Source organism: Rhagoletis zephyria, unplaced genomic scaffold, assembly GCF_001687245.7.
Source record: "Rhagoletis zephyria isolate East Lansing unplaced genomic scaffold, Rhagoletis_zephyria_1.1 Rzeph_scaffold_01589, whole genome shotgun sequence".
NCBI classification, from domain to species: domain Eukaryota; kingdom Metazoa; phylum Arthropoda; class Insecta; order Diptera; family Tephritidae; genus Rhagoletis; species Rhagoletis zephyria.
In genome coordinates this window covers 82721-102292 of record NW_016158673.1, presented here as the reverse complement: position 1 = coordinate 102292, position 19572 = coordinate 82721, and the positions used below count along the sequence as shown (strand labels likewise).

The following is a 19572-nucleotide window of genomic DNA, read 5'->3' as shown; positions in this document are numbered from 1 at the left end:
ATCGGTTGATGTGGTGCAAAGTTATGCGGTTACATACATTAAAATAAAAAAAAAAAAAAAATATTCCGCCGAACTGATAACCTCCTCCTTTTTTGGAAGTCGGTTAAAAATTACTTGTTCTTCTACCAATTCCTCTTCGTCCTTCGATTTTCCCTTGTATCAGAAGTTGTTACAAATCGTATTTGCTTAGATAGATAGATAGATTTGTTAGAGGATGTGCACTGCGACCTTAGGTCTATTGTGCCCTCGGAGCTCATCACAACACCTCGTCCAGCCCCAGTGCTCTGATGAAACCGAGCAGTTTCGAGGGCTGTAGAGAGTGAATGTCTGAAGCCTCGGGCCACAGCTTCCCCAAGTGTGTTTGCCTTCTTCTCGACACCGCGTCACATTCTAAGATGATGTGCCGCGGGGTTTCTGGGACCCTGTCGCAATAGCGGCAGGAATCGTCTGCGCTAATCCCTAAGGTATGCATATGGGCCCGCAGCCTGCAGTGACCAGTTAGCAGTCCTGTAATAAATCTTAAATTAGTCTTGTTGAGTGTAATTAGTTCTCTGGATCTTCTGGGATTATAGCTTCCTAGAAGTTCTTTCGCCTGCCTTAGTCCAGGCGTATTCTTCCAATGTGTTCTGATCAGGTTTCGTTCCTCTATTCTTAACTCTTCCCTGATAGTGTGAGGACCAACTGCAAGGAAGGGTTCTGGTCCTATGGGTCGAGTGGCTGCTGCTTCCCTAGCGAGCTTGTCAGCATCCTCGTTGCCCTGTACGCCTGTATGGCCCGGGACCCACATCAGCTGTACTGTGTTGAGTTCCCCCAGGGCGTTTAGTCTCTTTACACATTCCCATACCAACCGTGAATTAATTTCACACGACGATACGGCTCTCAGTGCAGCCTGACTGTCGCTGCATATGACAATGTGCTGTTTTCTCGGTTGTCTCTGCAGAATTACCTCCGCACAAATGTCTATGGCAAAAACCTCCGCCTGAAAGATACTGGGATATTTCCCCAGGGGAATGGAGATATTGGCTTGGGGGCCATGTACTCCTGCCCCTATCCCTTCGTCAGTTTTGGAGCCATCTGTGAACCACCTTTGGGTATGGGGCCGAAAGGTGTTATCCAACATTGTCTCGTTCCAGGTTGCCTTGCTTCCTAGTACGGTTCTAAACTTTTTCTCGAAGGTTCTTAGCCTAACCATGTCGTCTCTATTGAGCTGGGAGATAGGAATCTTGCTTTTGATTTCCTCTCCGAGTCTGCTCGAGATCACCTTGCCTTTACCAGTGCCCTCCCTCATGAAGTTTAGGAGGGCTTTTTTGGCGGTTTGTTCTATGACTATGTGTAGTGGCGACAGGTCCAAGATTACCTCCAGGGCTGCAGTGGGACATGTGCGCATGGCACCTGTTATACAAGTGCACGCCAGTCGCTGCAGCTTGGAAAGCGACGCCCTTACCGTGTGGAGGGCAGCCCGCTCGGACCATGCCACTGCTCCATATGTAACTATTGGCCTGACAATCATTGTGTACATCCATCGTAGGATGTAGGGGCTGCACCCCCATGATTTGCCGGCCAGTCTCCTGCACACCATTAAAGCTCGTGTGGCTTTTGTTACAGCGTACTCAGTGTGCTTATTCCATAGCATTTTGCTGTCGAAGATGACTCCTAGATACTTAACTTCATTACATATTTCTATCTCTATGCCCCCTAATGTTATAGGGTGCATGCCTGGAAGGTTTCTTCTCCTAGTAAAAGTAATAATGGCTGTTTTGGCGGGGTTTATGTTAAGGCCCACCGTGCCACACCATCTTTTAGTTAGGATAAGTGCTCTTTGTACAATGTCGCAGAGGGTGCTTTCAAATTTGCCCCTCGCTATAATTACTATGTCGTCCGCATATCCTTGGCACAAAATGCCGTTGTTGGATAGTAACTCAAGTAGTTCGTCTACTAGTATACTCCAAAGCAGGGGCGACAGTACGCCCCCCTGCGGGCAGCCTTTTACCGTCATCAACTGTATGATTTTATTGTCAGCTACGGTCTCTGCCAGTTTTGTTCGCAGCATTGTACTGATCCATCTTCGGATCGGGATGTCTACGTTCCTTCTCTCTAGAGCTCGATCTACTGCCTCGTGTGAGGTGTTATCAAAGGCTCCTTCAATGTCTAAAAATGCACAAAGTGTTACCTCCCCCCCCTCAAGTGCATTCCGTATGGTAGATGACAGCTGGAACAGCGCTGTATCCGTCGATCTACCTGCACGATAGGCGTGTTGCCCATGATGCAACGGCAATGATGTCAGGGTGGTGGACCTTATGTGGTTGTCTATGATCTTCTCCATTGCCTTAAGAAGGAATGATGTTAGACTAATCGGGCGAAAAGATTTCGCCAGCGAGTAGTCTTTCTTGCCTATTTTAGGAATGAATTTGACACAGGCTCTCCTCCACGACTTTGGGAGATACGCAAGTGCCAGGCTTTCCCGCATGATTTTGATTAAAATCGGGGTAAGCAGGTCCAGTTCTTTCTGGAGTAAAATCGGCCATAAGCCGTCCACCCCAGGGGTCTTATAGGGCTCAAACGAATCGATGGCCCATCGTACGGTCGACCAGGTGAATAGGCATTTTGCCGTCTTCCAGTCCTCCGAGGCCGGCTTATGGTATTCATCACTATCCTCTGCTACCGGAGTCAATGCTCCTGGGAAGTGTGTTGTCAGGAGGGCCAGGGCCCTCTCTTCCTCACTTTTGGTGTAGCTGCCGTCTGGTAGTTTTAACGCCATATGATTTTCACCTGTACCTCTAGCTAGTGCTCTGTGCAATCTGGCAGCCTCCGGGGTGGAGGTGATGCCTTCACAGAACAATCTAAAGCTGTTTCTCTTGGCTTCGCGGATCGCTTTGTTATAGGTGGTTAGGGCAGACAAATAGTCATCCCAATTCCCAGTACGTTTCGCGCGGTTAAAGAGTTTTCTGACCTCTTTCCGGTGACCTGAGAGGTTGGAGTTCCACCATGGGTTTCTATTCTGCCCTTTTGGTGAAGTCAGCCGGCAGCTTGATGTATAGGCATCCGTTATTGCCTCATTTAGGCTGCCGACCTTCGCCTCCAATTCCACCCACCGCTTAGCCCTGTTCTCTACGTTTGTGGTGGTTAGGTTTGCCTGTAATAGTCTGTGATAGCTGTTCCAGTCGGTCCTCCTAGGATTCCTACTGGGCGTGGCTCTATTCATGGAGATCTCTAGGGAAAACTGTATAATCCTATGATCCGACATTGTGGGCTCCGAGGAGACCCTCCAGTCCGAGATCAGATTATCCACCCAGGTGTTCCCAAGAGTAACGTCCAGAACTTCCTCTCTTACCCTAGTTACAAAAGTGGGCTTATAACCTACATTGCAAATACTAAGGTCCTTACTTAATATAAAGTCAAGTAGAAGCTCACCCCTTTTATTGGTGTCAGTGCTGCCCCACTGTACATTATGTGCGTTGGCATCACATCCAATAACCAATGGAAGGCGCAGTTTCTCGCTGTACTCTACAAGTCCTCTGACTTCCTCCGGTGGTATGGCGGCATCCCCTGCGAAGTAAGCCGAAGCAAAAACTACCTCTCTTGCTTGTCCGTGGAGATTTACCGTTAGTTGGATAGCCACCAGATCTCTCGTTAAAAACTCTGAAATGCAGAAGTAATTAGTCTCCTTCTTTAACATAACACAGGCTCTTGGGTTATCACATGCCAAATCCCAGATTACCTTGATAGATTTCTCCGTCAGGCCCTTCACCTGACCTTTATACACCCACGGCTCTTGGACTAAGACTATGCCCAGATCCTCCGAAGTGAACTTCTTTGTGATGACTGCAGATGCAGCTACCGCGTGGTGGAGGTTAATCTGGGCAATCCTAAGGCGTGGTGTTGTCCTCATTTTTTACTCTGGACCATCGGCTCGTCTATCTCTGAGAGCGTTAGGTCCTCCAGTTCTCTGCCAGGGCTTTGAAGGTTCAAGCCTTCTGCCAGCTCCTCCAGCTCCCTGGTCGACGGCACGTTTTGTTGAGCTGCCCGTCCTGTCGTCTCCGTCGTCGCGGTGGCAGCCGCGGAGGTCAAAGGCCCTTCCACGCGGTGCTCGTCGACAGTTTTGTCTCTATCAATTGCTGTCGATGAGGCAGCTGCGGAGGTCGAAGGCCCTTCTACGCACTGCTCATCGACGGCCATTGCCATGCCTGTTGATGCCTCACCTGTTGGCGTCGTGTGGGCAGCGTCCCCAGGAATTCTCTGCTTCCATGGCTTGACGAGGACGTTCCCGTACCTGTAATTGAGCCTAAAACTCTGCCGTCTCATGCTACAGAAGGAGTCTTCATCGACAGCCACATTCAGCCGTAGGTAGCCGTCCTCAACTTTTGCCTCCATGACTCTCCAGAGTGATGTGTTGAGGCTCTCGTTCTGAGCTCTCAGGAGACCCAGTGCATAGTCCTGGCCCCTGTCTATGCTCCATGGGAGGAAGATGGTGACATTATGGGTTGGTGGTATGTCATCTCCGCTCCTGGTGTAAAGCGCCGGCCCTTCCCACCCATTGAGCGACGGTACTGTCTGTCTCAGCCATTCGGCAGTTGCCTCGTCTCTGCAGTCCACCAATAGCAGGCCCGGTCTGAAGTAGACGCCCGTAAAAATAAGTGGGCGGGTCCACCCCCTCAGAACCTCATCCATAATGATGTCCTGCAGTGATGTTAGTTGCTCTGGAGTGAGAGACATGGCGGGGTACTCTTGGGGTAGCACCGCTATCCTTGTTGCTCTCATTGCGTCTGCGTAACTTGATTGCTGGTTCTGGTTAGCAGCTCCGTGCTCGTCTTGTCTATGGCCCCTCCTCCGATCGCTGTTTCTCAGAGGCGACCCCGGCGGGTGACCTCTACGCTTTGCAGGTTGCCTTTTTGTTGCTGTTGGCACACGTTGGTTGCCGGTGGTTTTGGCAGCTGGGGCTTCTTGCTGTACCGGTCTCGCGGCTCGGCTCCGCGCAGAGTCAGGACTCATGCCTCTTGCCAGGTATCGAAGGTAGCGTGCTACTCCAGCGCCGCTGAGACCTCTTCTACGTGGGTCGTCTCGTGCCCCTGGTTTCCCTGGATCGGGGGCTGCTGGTCCGCGCCGACGTTTGGGTGCTCTTTTTTCCCCTTGTTGGTCTGCGCTGCTCGCTTGTATACCGGTGTGAGCGTTGGGCGAGGTCATGCGGCCCTCAGTCCGTCCTCCATCAGCTGTGCGTTGTGTAGTGCGAGAGGGCGAGGTCTTACGGCCCTCGCGCCCGTCTCTTTCGTCCGTGCGGTGATGCGTGTGATGTGGCGAGGTCATTCGGCCCTTAGGCCTGCCCTCACCCTTCGTGTGCTGGTGCGTGCGCTGAGGCGAGGTCTTGCGGCCCTCAAGCCTATTCTCCTCGTTAGGGTTGTGTTGCGTGTGGCGAGGTGGGGAGGGGGATCGACTGTTTATATCCCTGGTGTGCGCAAGGTGGTGGACACAAGGCGGCGTGGATCCTCTGCTGTCAATATGACGCTGTTTGGCGTTCAGTTGTTGCTGATTTCGTGTAGGCGAGGTTCTAATGCCCTCGAGCCTACCCCATGAGGTTCCATGCTCGCGTGCATATGCTGGCGAGGTTGTCCTGCCCTCAAGCCTGTTGTTACCACCCGCCTGTTTGTGTTGCTTGCGGTGTGTTGCGATGGTCCAAAGCCCATCTGAGCTGCTGTCGGAGTCGGCATCCGGGTGCTTGCGGTTGAGTCTCCTTGCATACGCAGACCGTGACTGCGGTTCGGAGTGATGATGGGAGTGCGAAGGCGAGGTCATCTGGCCCTCAAGCCTCCTGCGATCAATTCCGTAAAGCTGCGCTGCGCCAAGGGAGGAGTTCAATCTACCCTCTGGCTTTCTACGTGGGTCTTCGCGTCGATGATGGTCGCGATAGGGCGAGGTCGTTCTGCCCTCCAGCCCTCCGCGCGTGTCTTCCCATAGCTGGTTGTCGCCATATGTTGACGTCAGCCTGCCCTCGCTCCTCAATTGTTGAGGTTGAGATCCTATTTGCGGCATGGCGAGGGGAGGCGAGGTCATACTGCCCTCTAGCCTCCTGTGTGTGGGCAGATGGCGTTGTTCGTCGCGGTGGTCGCGGTAGGGCGAGGTTCTTCTGCCCTCTAGCCCTCCGCGCGTGTCTTCTTGTTGCTGAAAGTCGCGGTATGTTGAGGCCGGCCTGCCCCCAATCATTGAGTGCTGGGACACCATGTGCTGCGTGTTGAGGGGAGGCGAGGTCGTATTGCCCTCTAGGCTCCTGTGCGTGAGCAGTTGACGCTGATTACCACGGTGGGGCGAGGTCGTTTTGCCCTCAAGCCCTTTGTGCGGGAAGTCATAGGCCCGGGCGTGTTGGGGCGCTTTTTCCGCATGTTTGGCAGCCAGTTTCCTGTAGTTGATGTCTCGGTGGTGGGCTGGCCGTTTCCGTTGGGATCCAGCAGTGAGGTTGGCATCCGAGCTGCTATCTGAGTCGCTTCTTGGTCGTCTGCGTCCTCCCGTTCTCTTGCTTGCTGGTGAGGGCTCGCTTGCCGCAGGCTGTTTGTCAGCGCTTCTCTCGGCGGGTATGTGCCGCATGCCGACGGTAGGTGGGCTCAGTTGCTGGTTAGTGGACCAGGTTTTGTTCACCTCGGTGTTTCGCCGGTCTTTACCCTCTGCTGGGTTCTTCAGGCTTTTGCTGGTGCTCGTCTTGTCTGCATTGGTGGGGGGCTGTAGCCCTCTCGTTTGGCCTGGTCTGCCTCTACTGGTTGAGGGGCGGTCATCGTCTCGGGCGTATTCTGCGAACAGCTCGGCTTCTTCTGGCGTTAAGTCTTTCAGGCTATCCAGCCATTTTGTTTGTTTTTTGTTTGTGTTTTTATTCTTTTTGTGGTTCTTCATCTTGTTCGTACGACCACCTTCTTGTCGAGGCAAGTTCAGTGGTCTAAGTATAATAGCGGGGATCTCATATCGTCCGCCGTGGTAGCGCCCCTTGCCACGGTAAGGCCACCGTTACTCCCTGAGGCGGCCCGGTGTCAGGAAGGCGCCGTTATAATACAGCCGGATTGTTAACCCCCCTGGCTGCAAACCCTCCAATGGGCACGGTGTCGCATTACACCCTGGATTAGGGGGGGGTGGCAGTTCTTGGTCACTGTCCATCAGCGGGTCGCACCAGGGCAGTGCAGCGCGCCCGTACCATACCCGAGAGGTGCTGATGCGTGCGTGCTGACACCTCCTGATGCGTCCCGATTGATGATTCAGCTAAGCCCCCGCACCAACGACAAGGTGCCTGCCCTAGCGGAGGATCGTATTTGCTTCCTCTTATATGTCCGAAATATGCGACTTTTCTTTTTAACCGACTTCCAAAACAGGAGGAGGTTATCAGTTCGTCGGAATATTTTTTATTTTTTTTTTTTTGTTTATGTGTGTTACCGCATAACTTTGGACCACGTCAACCGATAATTCTTATTGCAACGGAAAGGTAGTGTCTCAGAGGTGGTCCCATACTAATTTGGTTTAGATCCAATGATTGGGTCATGAAATATTTAAATATATATATATTTTTTAAGTCGGTTTTGTTTTTGCTAAAAATTACTTGTTTTAATATGTTTTCGTATGCCTCAGGTAGTTTGGGCCATGTTGTCACAGTGTCATTAGATATCTTGTCAGTCCAACTTATTCTTAGCATTTTCCTATAGCACCACATTTCGAATGCTTCCAGGCGGTTTATACTCGGGGCTCTCAGGGTCCAAACTTATCATCCATATAATAGTGTCGACCATACGTAGCATTTAAGAAGTCTCGTCTTTAACCTTATTGGCACGTCCCGATTTGTCAGTAGCTTCTTAATAGCTACTTCAATCCAGCTTTTTATTTCGCAATCATGGTCCCATCGGTCGTTTAGCCAGATCCCCAAGTATTTATATTTTTCCACCATTTCTATGTTTTTATTGTCTATTATTAGTCTGTCATTATAATAGTCTTTACTGCTCTTATTTACTATAATGAATTTTGTTTTGTCAATGTTTATATTTAGCCCAAATGATTTGCTGCTTTGTCAATAATTCTTTGGAGATCGTGGAGATTATTTGTCACTAGTGTTGCATCGTCTGCATATCGGATATTATTTACGTATGTTCGGTTAATTTTAATGCCCACATCTTTGTTGTTTGTAGCTTCTTCGAAGATTTTCTCTGAGTATACATTGAATAGTAGTGGCGATAAAATTCGAGTCGAGTGCATCGTAGTGAGCAGACGTGTGATGCAGATGATGTTTTCAGCCTCTATCAAAACACTGTGGAAAGTTTCCACACGTGGCGCTTCATCTTTTAAGACTCGATGTAATATTCGTTTTACACATTGTACCAGGCGTTCCCAACATCCGCCTGCGGATTCCATCCGGACAATTGAAATTCCACTCGATACCATCTTTAGAAACTTCTCTTTGAATTTGATCGAAGTCGAAAAGTCGTTGGTCTTCCTTAAATTCTCGTTGAGCTCCGATAAAATTAGTGCCATTATCACTTCTGATGCGGACGGGAACACCGCGACGATTGACGAAGTTTCTTAAACAAATTATAAACGCATCTGCGGACAAGTCTATGGCCACCTCAAGATGAATGGCTCTAGTCGTCAAACATGTGAATAATGCTATCCATCTTTTTTCTCGGCGGCGACCCACGTCTACGAAGAACGGGCCACAATAATCAATGCCAGTGTATGAGAATGGGCGCACGTATGGTGTCAAACGGGCAGGTGGTAGTTGACCCATAAGCGGCACAGCTGGCTTGGAGTTTTGGCGGATGCATACTGGACATTTCTTCTTCACTGTTGATAACAGAGAATGAGCTCGTGGTATCCAGTATCGCTGTCGCATTTCATTAATAGTAAGGCGGCTGTTTTGACGATGAGCTTTCCAGTGAAAATGATCCATGATCAGTACAGCTAAATGATGGTCACGTGGAATGATTATCGGGCGACGCGCTGAATCTGGCAGGCAATAAGCGGCATCGATTCGACCATTTATGCGGAGGACTGCGAATGCATCTAGCTTTGGTGTTAACTGAAACAAATGGTGGGTTTTCGGCAGCCATTTATTATCTCGTAGCAAATCGATTTCAGCTTTGTAGACTTCATATTGTACTTGACGGCATAAGTAATTCTCGGCGAGCTTCAATTCATCGGACATAAGCTCACCTTGACGACGAATTTTGGATTTAACATTGTTAATGAAGCGTAAAATCCATGCAAATATTCGAAGCAGCTTCGTAAATTTCGAATATTTGGAAATGTTCATGACATCGACGTGTTTTACTACAAGTACAGCTATCTTTTTACATTCTTCTTCATCCAGAAGCTCGGAGTGCAAGTGTTGCGGTTCTGCGGGCCATGAATCTTCATTGCCGCGTAGAAAATATGGACCTGTTATCCATCGCGAATTTGCCGAATATGCTGGTATTAAATTTACTTTTGTGGCTTCATCTGCCACATTCGCTGCTGACGGAAACCAACGCCATTGGCTAGGCTCGGTGCTTGAAAGGATCTCTGAGATCCGGCTGGCGACGAATTGCTTAAAATCCCTTTTCGTGGAACGGATCCAAAGCAAGACCGTTTTGGAATCACACCAAAACGTCACATGGTGCACACTTCGGTCTAGACACTGCTCCACCGAAGTTCGAAGGCGTCTGCCCAAAACTGCAGCTTGCAGTTCAAGCCTGGTATAGTTGTTGATCGCTTAGGGGCACATCTGGACTTAGCTACGAGGAAGGCGAGGAAAATATTGGTTGCTTTCTTCATACGCACGTAAGCCACTGCGGCATATGCGGCTTCGCTCGCGTCAACTAAGATATGTAGTTGCAACTCATCTGCGATAGAAAAACTTGGAGAAAAACACCTTGGTACGGAAAAATTTCTTACATTATGAAATGCTTGCCACCATACAAGCCACTGTGGCCGCCGATTTGTAGGTAAAGGATCATCCCAGTCTACTTGCTGTTTCCAGGTTTCTTGCAATATTAACTTGACTGCAACGGTGACATCGGCAAGCAGACCGAACGGCCATATATGCCATGGCAAGCCCCAGCAATTCCCGCTTAGTTGGTAAACGCTTACAGTCTAATACGTCACGTGGGATTTTGTGAAATTTAAAATGGAATTCCAAAACATCATCACTGGAATTCCAGTACATCCCTAACACTTTGTCGGTCTTCGGCTGACGTTCCATGTTGATAATGTCAGGTGTCGTAGGTGTCCCACGATTCAACTGGCTATGTAGCTCCTTGCAGTTAGAGACGAAATTTCGCAAATGAAATTCCGCAGCCGCATTTATAGTGATGGCTTCGTTGACAACTTCACTGGCTTCTTGGCTGCTATCGTAACTGGCTACGAGATCATCCACGTAGGTGTTTTCAGTTACGGCTTTAACACCTCGTATTGTGTGTGTATTCGGCACAACAAGGAGAGCAGGCTGCACCAAAAATCATGGATGTCATCACATACACCTGGATTGGTTGTAACTGGTCTCCATGCCTCCACAAAAAACGTTGTGACTGTCTGTCTTCTGCTCGTATCTTTACTTGAGAGAACATCTCTTGTATGTCCCCAGTGATTGCAACTGGACGCTGGCGAAACTTTACCATAATCGCCATCAACGATTGTGCACGTTCTGGGCCCTTCATCAGTACTGAATTCAAGGAAATATTTGAGACGGATACCGCTGCGTCGAATTTCTGCGATATAGTTTTTTGCATAAACTGGATCTTTGGCCATTTTGTTTTCGACGTTGATTAGTCTTCTTTTTGCCATTTCGTAGCTTTGAGGTAGCTCGACGTTATCTTCACGCCATAACAAACCCACTTCGTAACGATGGCCAATATTTTTGGTAGTCTTCTCTAGTATCTTTCTTGCTCTCAGATCTTCCTCTGACTCAAGGGGAATATTTGGCTTCTGGACGGCGATACTGTGTACTCTTGCACGAGCTGTAACTGTTGTGTTGTAAATTGATTTCGTATGTGAAGAATGTTAGATGTAGAACAACCTCTGGTGTGCGTAGGGCCATATGCAACCCAACCTAACTTGGTAGTGACGGCGATAGGTTCATTTGGACCAGAGCAAACCATTTCTTTGGTGGCACTCAATTGGCTGTTGTCTAGTCCAATGTTGTTGTTGTTGTTGTAGCGGCACTACTAAGCCCCGCCTTTTTCGGGTCTACGTTCAATCATTGTCGTCAAGCTCAACTAACGGGAGGCCCAAGAAACGAGCTGTTTCGATGGGTTCGGACCAGAGGGAGAGGGGTGTTAGTTGAGTCGGATTGAGCTGGCATGTAAAGAGGTGGTTGGTGTTGGGGGGACTATCCACATGCCGGGCACTCATTGGGGATATTGGGGTCGAGTCTGGACAGGTAGCTGTTAAGGCGGCTACAGTATCCAGACCGTAATTGAGCCAGGGTAACGCGGGTCTCTCGTGGCAGTTGAAGCTCCGTCTCTTCTACAGGTGGTGATTGGGCTCGTATTACGGCATTCATAGGTCGAGAGTCGAGGTAGGTAGTAACTGACTCTCTATGAATGTCGTTGATGGCTCGTCTGTATGTCGTCGGGTCCAATGGTTGGTCTACGTACTGTTGGACTGCGTCCTTGTACACGAATAGGTGCCCCCTGACGTGCCTGGACGGACGCTCCTCCTGAAGCAACGGTCTGTTAGGGTGTTCACTTCTGTGACACGCCACCTGAAATTGCTTACAGAGCATTTTGTTGTGTTCCCTGACGGGGAGCACTTGGGCCTCGCTGTGCAGGTGGTGCTCAGGCGTCATCAGAAGGCACCCAGTCGCTGTCCGGAGTGCGGCGTTCTGACAAGTCTGTAGCTTCGTCCACTGCGTCCAACTAGTCCCCGGCGTCCAAACTGGCGCAGCATAGTTTAGAACCGGCCGGCCAATTGCCTTGTATGTTGCCAGCAACGTTTCTTTGTCTTTGCCCCAAGTGCTGCCGGCGAGCGCCTTGTTGCGGCTCTGTACTTTATTGACAATTGCGGTTGTGTGCGTGGAGAAGGAAAGCAGGCTATCGAAGGTAACTCCGAGGATTTTCGGGTTATTCGCCGTCGGTTGGGAGGTTTGCTGCTGCCCAGAGGAGCTTCTCGGAGCCGAGCAGGCTCTTCGGGTGTTGGGTGCGTTGCGCGAGCGGGTAGCCGTGGAGGCTGATTGTGCCGTTTGGCTTGAGCAGCAGGGAGCCACATAGCTTGTGGTCCACTCCCGATGAGACCTAAGACCAGAGCAGATTCTTAGGTGACTCCATCCGTTGCATGAGTTGCACCTAACCGAAGTGGAGTTTGGGTGGAGTCGATTCTGGCAAACACAGCAGAAATACGTTTCTGGTCCGGGGTTGGGCTCTACGCCCGCCCGGAGAAGAAGGATGCGGAGCAATCCGGCTGCAAGGAGTTGCTCCATGGACGAACAATGACTGAGGGGTATCGCCGATCTAAGCGGGGTTAGGTAGCCGAAACAACAGCCTTTGGTCGGGTAAAACCCGAGTCATTCCGGTACGTAGAACCGGCTGTCTTGGGAATGTGTCTAGTCCAATCAATAACGACGGTTTAATTGCTGAATAACTGGCTATAGGTAAATTGCTTAAGTGTCTATAATTATTTCGGTCAAAAGATTGCGTTGGTAAATCTAAATGTTTTATCGTATGTACATTCTTCAACTGGAATGACGTCTTATGATCAACTCCACTTATTTGTAAATTCAGTATACGGAATTGTTCACTAATTTGTTTTGTATTGTACCACTGTAAGGTGAGTGAAGTACTACGGCCTTTGATGCCGAGCTCGTCCGCAATACTTTCCTCGAGGAGTGTTATCGATGACCCTTCGTCGAGCATAGCATAAACTGTAATGCTTGTTCGAGGTCCATCAACCAACCAATTTGAAAATGTCTCTATAGTTGGATGCCCTAACATCCCCGCTGCACATCGACTCCATTCAAATTGCTTTGAAGCCGGTAACTTTAGGACTAATTCCTCTAACAACATCGGGTTGAGCAAATGATGCTCACAATTCAAAGGCGATTTCAAAAAGGCGACAATGTTCCGTACTAGATTTGAAAAAAAACCAACAATTTTATCAACACGACTCTCGACTATTAGAGGAAATTGTTGAATCTTGTGCATTTGCACTCGAACTAACGAACGAAATTAAATTGCAATTCCCCAATCACTTGTGACACATTGTCTGGAAAAACTAGTAATGATGAAACGACACGTTTTGCGTTTCCTTGCAACGCTTTATGTAATCTCATTAAATTTTGGCGATTGTTGTATCCAAACTCTCTCGTTGTGTCATAGTAGCATGCTCTAAACAGAGGCCAATCTTCCGGGTTACCATCGAAATTGGGCAATGGATATAACTTCACAACTGAACTGTTGACGTATGAAATTATACCTCTCTGTAAGTTATTGGGCGGCTGTGGCAAAAACTGTGGTGGTGATGTCGTACTCTGCTGATGAAATTGCGTAGCTGAAGCTGGATACTGTGCAACTCCCTGTGAGTTATTGGGCGGCTGTGGCAAAAACTGTGGTGATGATGTCGTACTCTGCTGATAAAATTGCGTAGATGTAGCTGGATACTGTGCAACTCCCTGTGAGTTATTGGGCGGCTGTAGCCAAAACTGTGGTGGTGATGTCGTACTCTGCTGATGAAATTGCGTAGATGTACTGGATACTGTGCAACTCGATGCGGCTGTGATTCATTAAAATCCCCCATGACATATCGATTTGAAACTGATGTCGGTGTTGTGTAGTTTTCGGCTGCATATGCATTTGACTGTGTAACTGCCGTGTGGCAGTTGTGACGGCGACGTCGTTTCCTTGAACAGGCTCATTTAATGCACGAACAGCGTTGGTGTTATTGCACATTCTAAGTTCAAGTTCAAGTGATGATGTCGTACTCTGCTGATAAAATTGCGTAGATGTAGCTGGATACTGTGCAACTCCCTGTGAGTTATTGGGCGGCTGTAGCCAAAACTGTGGTGGTGATGTCGTACTCTGCTGATGAAATTGCGTAGATGTACTGGATACTGTGCAACTCGATGCGGCTGTGATTCATTAAAATCCCCCATGACATATCGATTTGAAACTGATGTCGGTGTTGTGTAGTTTTCGGCTGCATATGCATTTGACTGTGTAACTGCCGTGTGGCAGTTGTGACGGCGACGTCGTTTCCTTGAACAGGCTCATTTAATGCACGAACAGCGTTGGTGTTATTGCACATTCTAAGTTCACTACGAATTTGCTTATTATCACGACTCAGCTCACTGACTGCTTCTTTCAACAAATGTATGCTTGTCAATAACGCTGACATTTGCTCATTCGAAGAATCTTCTGTCTTTGCTTCCATTGTGTTTCCTTCTACCAGTGTTGTGTTTATGCTGTCCGAATTATCTGCAGTTTCTTCATCTATATCTTCTACATTATTTCGTTCCGCATTCTCTGCATTATCTACGTTCTTCTTTGCCTGATTTCTAGTGTGCATTTCGGCAGTTATCTTCAAAAAGGCGAAACGACCACTATTTCTGCAACAGGTCTTATTGGCAAACGAAGATTATGTATTCTTGAAAATCTGCCTGCAAACGCAGTCTACCTGACTGCTGCTACTGAAGCAGCGAATGGTGACACTGGCTGACAAACTAACTGCGCTACTGAAGCAGCGACGTTGCCTACGGTTCTGATGAAACGACGAGTCTTGTGACTCTTCCTGCTACTGAAGCAGCGACGTTGCCTACGATTCTGATGAAACGATGCTACTTAAAGCGACGAGTCTTGTGACTCTTGCTGCTACTGAAGCAGCGACGTTGCCTACGATTGTGGCGAATGGTGAAATTGGCTAATGAAACCGACTGCGCTGCTGATGCGACGACTGTTGTGATTGTTGCTGCTACTGAAGCAGTGACGCTGGCTACGATTCTGATGAAAAGATGCTACTGAAGCGACGAGTGTTATTCCAAAAGAACAGCGTCAAGCAAAAGTATGGCTGCCTTTAATATTTTTCAATAAAATAAATTTAACCGGTACGGCAATGCTTATACGAGAAAGCAATTTGGTAAACTTTAATGTCGGAAAAACTAGCGAAGTATCGAAATAAAACACTTATTTTAACTAGCCTTCCTGGCTATATGAATATTTATTTCACTATCTCGTTGAGCGATAAGTATTGCCTTACAATATATGTATGATGCTTAGAATTTAGTTGATTTAAGTTTCACGAATGAAAAAATGCGCATGCAAGTGCGCGTTACCAAATTGGTGCCTTTTCCACGCTCAACTGAAATTTTGAATTCATTTTCTTCGGTTGAACGCAGAGTCGTATTTTCGAGTTATGTATGTATCTATGCATCGAACTCATTTTCGAATATTTAAGGTCTAATTAACACCCTACTTGGATTTTGGAGGTTTGGAATTATCCGAGAAGGACGTATCTTGCTCGATTAATGAGCTTAGTAATTCGAAGCAGGCTGATGCTCATGAAATTTCTGCATTTTTCCTCAAACAATGCATTACTCCAATCGCTGAACCACTTACACTTTTGTTTAACATGTCTCTCAAACTGGGCATTTTTTTGGATGAATGGAAATTAGCTTTTGTTACTCCTGTTTTTAAAGCAGGTGATAAATGCCAAATTTCCAACTACAGACCTATTTCTAAACTCACTAACTTTTCTAAATTGTTTGAAAAAGCTGTTAGTACTAAAATGACCTTTGCAATTAAGCCGTTTATATCTATTTCCCAACATGGTTTTATCCTGGACGCTCAACTGTTACCAACCTAGCAGTATTCTCAAATTACTGCATCTCTTCTTCTGTCGATGGATGCCAGGTTGATACTATATACACCGTTATATCGAAAGCATTTGATAGAGTTTGTCATAGGTTACTATTGTGTAAGTTATACTACGTTCAAATTGACGAGCTAAACATGTTAAATGGGCTTGAACCAGTTAAATGAATAAAACATGTTCATAAACAAGTTAATTCGCATGCAATTGTTGTTGGAAAATTGAACCAGTTAAATCATTTAACTCGTTTGAAAACCAGTCAGCGCAGAGTTGTATCAGAAAGCTTTCTGCTCCGGCCAATCAGAAAGACCCAAAAGCTTTCATTTGACACGCCAACTTTCAAAAAATTTATATTCTGAAAAATATTAAAAATTAAAAATTATCAAAAAATATCAAAAAATATCAAAATTGTATGCATGTCTGCCCGCCAAAAAAGAGGCAAAGGCGGTAATAAGTTATTTCCCATGAGGTCTCATCGTACGCAGAGATAAATAGTGCATAGGATCTAAACATTTTGAAGTCTCTAAGTAATCCGTATGCGTTAATATCATGAAGCAGACATTCGCACAAAACAAATTGAAACCCAAAAACTTGATTTGAATATTTTTTTTAGAATTTTTATTGGTAATCAAACAACCGTCAAAGTTAACTCCAAGTGTTCAATGTGGACGATTGTGTTTTCCGAAAAGTTCTTTTTCATTTAACAAGTTAAATGGGGCCAATTTGAACGTAATATTACGCTGTTTTGGCTTTCACTCCAAGTTTCTGGATTGGCTGAAATCCTATCTAGTCAACAGGGTCAACTTTGTATCAGTGGATAGTGTAAAGTCTCATGCATATGTTGCTACTTCGGGCGTTCCCTAAGGCAGCATATTAGGTCCGCTACTTTTCTTAATTTTTATTAATGATGCCAGTGCTTGTTTCAAACAATGTAATCACCTCTTATATGCGGATGATTTGAAAATTTTTAAATATGTAAAAACTAACTCTGATGAGTTAAATATCTTCTGCGACTGGGGTAAGCGAAATAAGCTAGAACTAAATATTAATAAGTGCTGTTTTGTGAGGTATTACAAAATATGTTCACCTCTGCAGTCGTCTTATCATATTTCAGACTTCGCTATAAGCTCCTATAATAAAATTAAAGATTTTGGGGTGGTGTTTGACTCGGGCTTCACGTTCATTGAGCACCTAAACTACATTATTCCCAAGGCATACTCGTCACTGGCTTTCATAAAGAGGAATAGCTCTGAATTTAAAGATCCCTATACTAAAAAAATTGTATACAATGCTTTCGTGAGATCGAAACTGGAGTATGCGTCTGTAATTTGGAATCCTTATTTTGATACGCACTCAAAAAGAGTAGAGCGTTCTACGTTGGAAGCTTTCCGTTCCCAATGTCCAGTAATTGTTGCGAGAATACTTCGGCTGCTGTGTATGTATGTTCGTCTTGTCGCAATGTTGACTACATATTTCAGGCAAGCATTTATCTCGTCCGCTAGTGTTAATCGAGAAACTAAAGACAATGTTTGCGTAAAGTCNTGATAATCAGAATCATAATATTATTATCTCATGTTATTCAAAATTTCTTTACTCGCAATATACGTAGTAGGCTATGGCGACCCCAACGAAATTGTTTTGATTAAAAGTTAACAGATTTATAACGCTAGGGAATGGTGTCAACAATTTTAAGTTTTCACTAAGTATTTTTTAAACAGCTTTCATGTGATAGTTTTTTGTTTTCGTTACTCTTTATCATTTTGTTATTTGTTTCAGCAGTTTTTAACCCACTTCAAAAAAAAGAGGAGAAGGTTATCAATGCGTCGGAATANAGGTCTCATCGTACGCAGAGATAAATAGTGCATAGGATCTAAACATTTTGAAGTCTCTAAGTAATCCGTATGCGTTAATATCATGAAGCAGACATTCGCACAAAACAAATTGAAACCCAAAAACTTGATTTGAATATTTTTTTTAGAATTTTTATTGGTAATCAAACAACCGTCAAAGTTAACTCCAAGTGTTCAATGTGGACGATTGTGTTTTCCGAAAAGTTCTTTTTCATTTAACAAGTTAAATGGGGCCAATTTGAACGTAATATTACGCTGTTTTGGCTTTCACTCCAAGTTTCTGGATTGGCTGAAATCCTATCTAGTCAACAGGGTCAACTTTGTATCAGTGGATAGTGTAAAGTCTCATGCATATGTTGCTACTTCGGGCGTTCCCTAAGGCAGCATATTAGGTCCGCNATTGCGCTAAATTTTTTAACAGGTGGCAACCCTCCTTCAAAGTATTTTCACACAGATGCACTTGTTTTTAAAGCTACTTCGCTCGTGTTTAATTGGGANTTATATGCGGATGATTTGAAAATTTTTAAATATGTAAAAACTAACTCTGATGAGTTAAATATCTTCTGCGACTGGGGTAAGCGAAATAAGCTAGAACTAAATATTAATAAGTGCTGTTTTGTGAGGTATTACAAAATATGTTCACCTCTGCAGTCGTCTTATCATATTTCAGACTTCGCTATAAGCTCCTATAATAAAATTAAAGATTTTGGGGTGGTGTTTGACTCGGGCTTNCCCACAATGAATACACGGTGAAACGGTCACATCTTGCGCTACCGCTTCATCAGCCTGCCCGCATATCTCTCGTTCTCTCTCTTTCCCCCTCTCAGATCAGGCATATGAAGTGCGTGGCTGACTTGNCTATACTAAAAAAATTGTATACAATGCTTTCGTGAGATCGAAACTGGAGTATGCGTCTGTAATTTGGAATCCTTATTTTGATACGCACTCAAAAAGAGTAGAGCGTTCTACGTTGGAAGCTTTCCGTTCCCAATGTCCAGTAATTGTTGCGAGAATACTTCGGCTGCTGTGTATGTATGTTCGTCTTGTCGCAATGTTGACTACATATTTCAGGCAAGCATTTATCTCGTCCGCTAGTGTTAATCGAGAAACTAAAGACAATGTTTGCGTAAAGTCTCCTCGAGCAATATCAATGCATTCCCGAATGGTTTAACGTTTCCACGCAAATCTCGCAACAATCGATCATGAACCTCAAGCGATTTTTTATGTGCCATGGTATACTCATCCCAAACAATGAGTTAAAATTTTTGTAATACTTTTTCCATACCGGATGCTCTGGAAATATTGCACGTGGGAGTTTGGATGATTTATATGTTCAATGGCAGCTCAAGAGCTGACTTGGCAAAGCTTCCACCTGGTAACAATGTCGCAGCAATTCCATACGAAGCGATAGCTAAGGGAATAATATTTTTTGATCGAACCGTTGCCAGAATCTATCTGATAAGGAATATTTTCTTAGTTCCTCCTGGCGCATCCAAGAAGAAGGTCCCCAAACTCCGTCATTTATCATTTGCATATTCTTCTTCTACTTTGGCTTTGTAACCGCCTAAGCCAGCTCGACAAAAAACGCCAGTCATTTCTCTCTATGCCAACTTGGTCACTCCATTGCAGTAGGGGCTACCTATTCCTCTGCTACCACCAGCGGATTGGGAATTGAATTCTTTCACACCAGGAACTTCGGTTCCTATTGGAACCACATGTCTAAGCCAGCGGAGCCGCTATATTTTCATTCGCTGCACTATGTACATTTCGTTGTAAATCTCATACAACTCATGGTTCCATCGTCTAAGGTAATCCCCGTCGCCCACGCTCAGAAGCCTGTAAATCTTCCGTAAGATCTTTCTCTCGAATACTTCAAGAGCCGCCTCATTGAATGTTGTCATTGTCTAAGCTTCTGCGCCATATAACAGCTCGG

At 46.1% G+C, this 19572-nt stretch overlaps 3 protein-coding genes across 3 annotated transcripts in view; 1 reads left to right on the top strand and 2 right to left on the bottom strand.

Moving 5' to 3' along the window:
- swm (Zinc finger protein swm) overlaps nt 1-19572 on the top strand; it is a 92327-nt gene that overhangs the window by 11365 nt on the left and 61390 nt on the right. The window lies entirely within an intron of this gene.
- Nucleotides 141-1665, bottom strand: LOC108364547 (uncharacterized). The gene is made up of 2 exons (XM_017618271.1): nt 1662-1665; nt 141-1283 (listed from the first exon to the last, which is right to left on the bottom strand). Exon 2 carries the CDS (start codon nt 1190-1192, stop codon nt 257-259), a length of 936 nt encoding a protein of 311 aa, XP_017473760.1. The 5' UTR covers nt 1193-1283; nt 1662-1665; the 3' UTR covers nt 141-256.
- LOC108364548 (uncharacterized) lies at nt 10721-13143 on the bottom strand. Its single transcript, XM_017618272.1, has 2 exons — nt 12543-13143; nt 10721-11129 (listed from the first exon to the last, which is right to left on the bottom strand). The coding sequence occupies exons 1-2, from the start codon at nt 13128-13130 to the stop codon at nt 10881-10883; spliced, it is 837 nt and encodes a 278-aa protein (XP_017473761.1). The 5' UTR covers nt 13131-13143; the 3' UTR covers nt 10721-10880.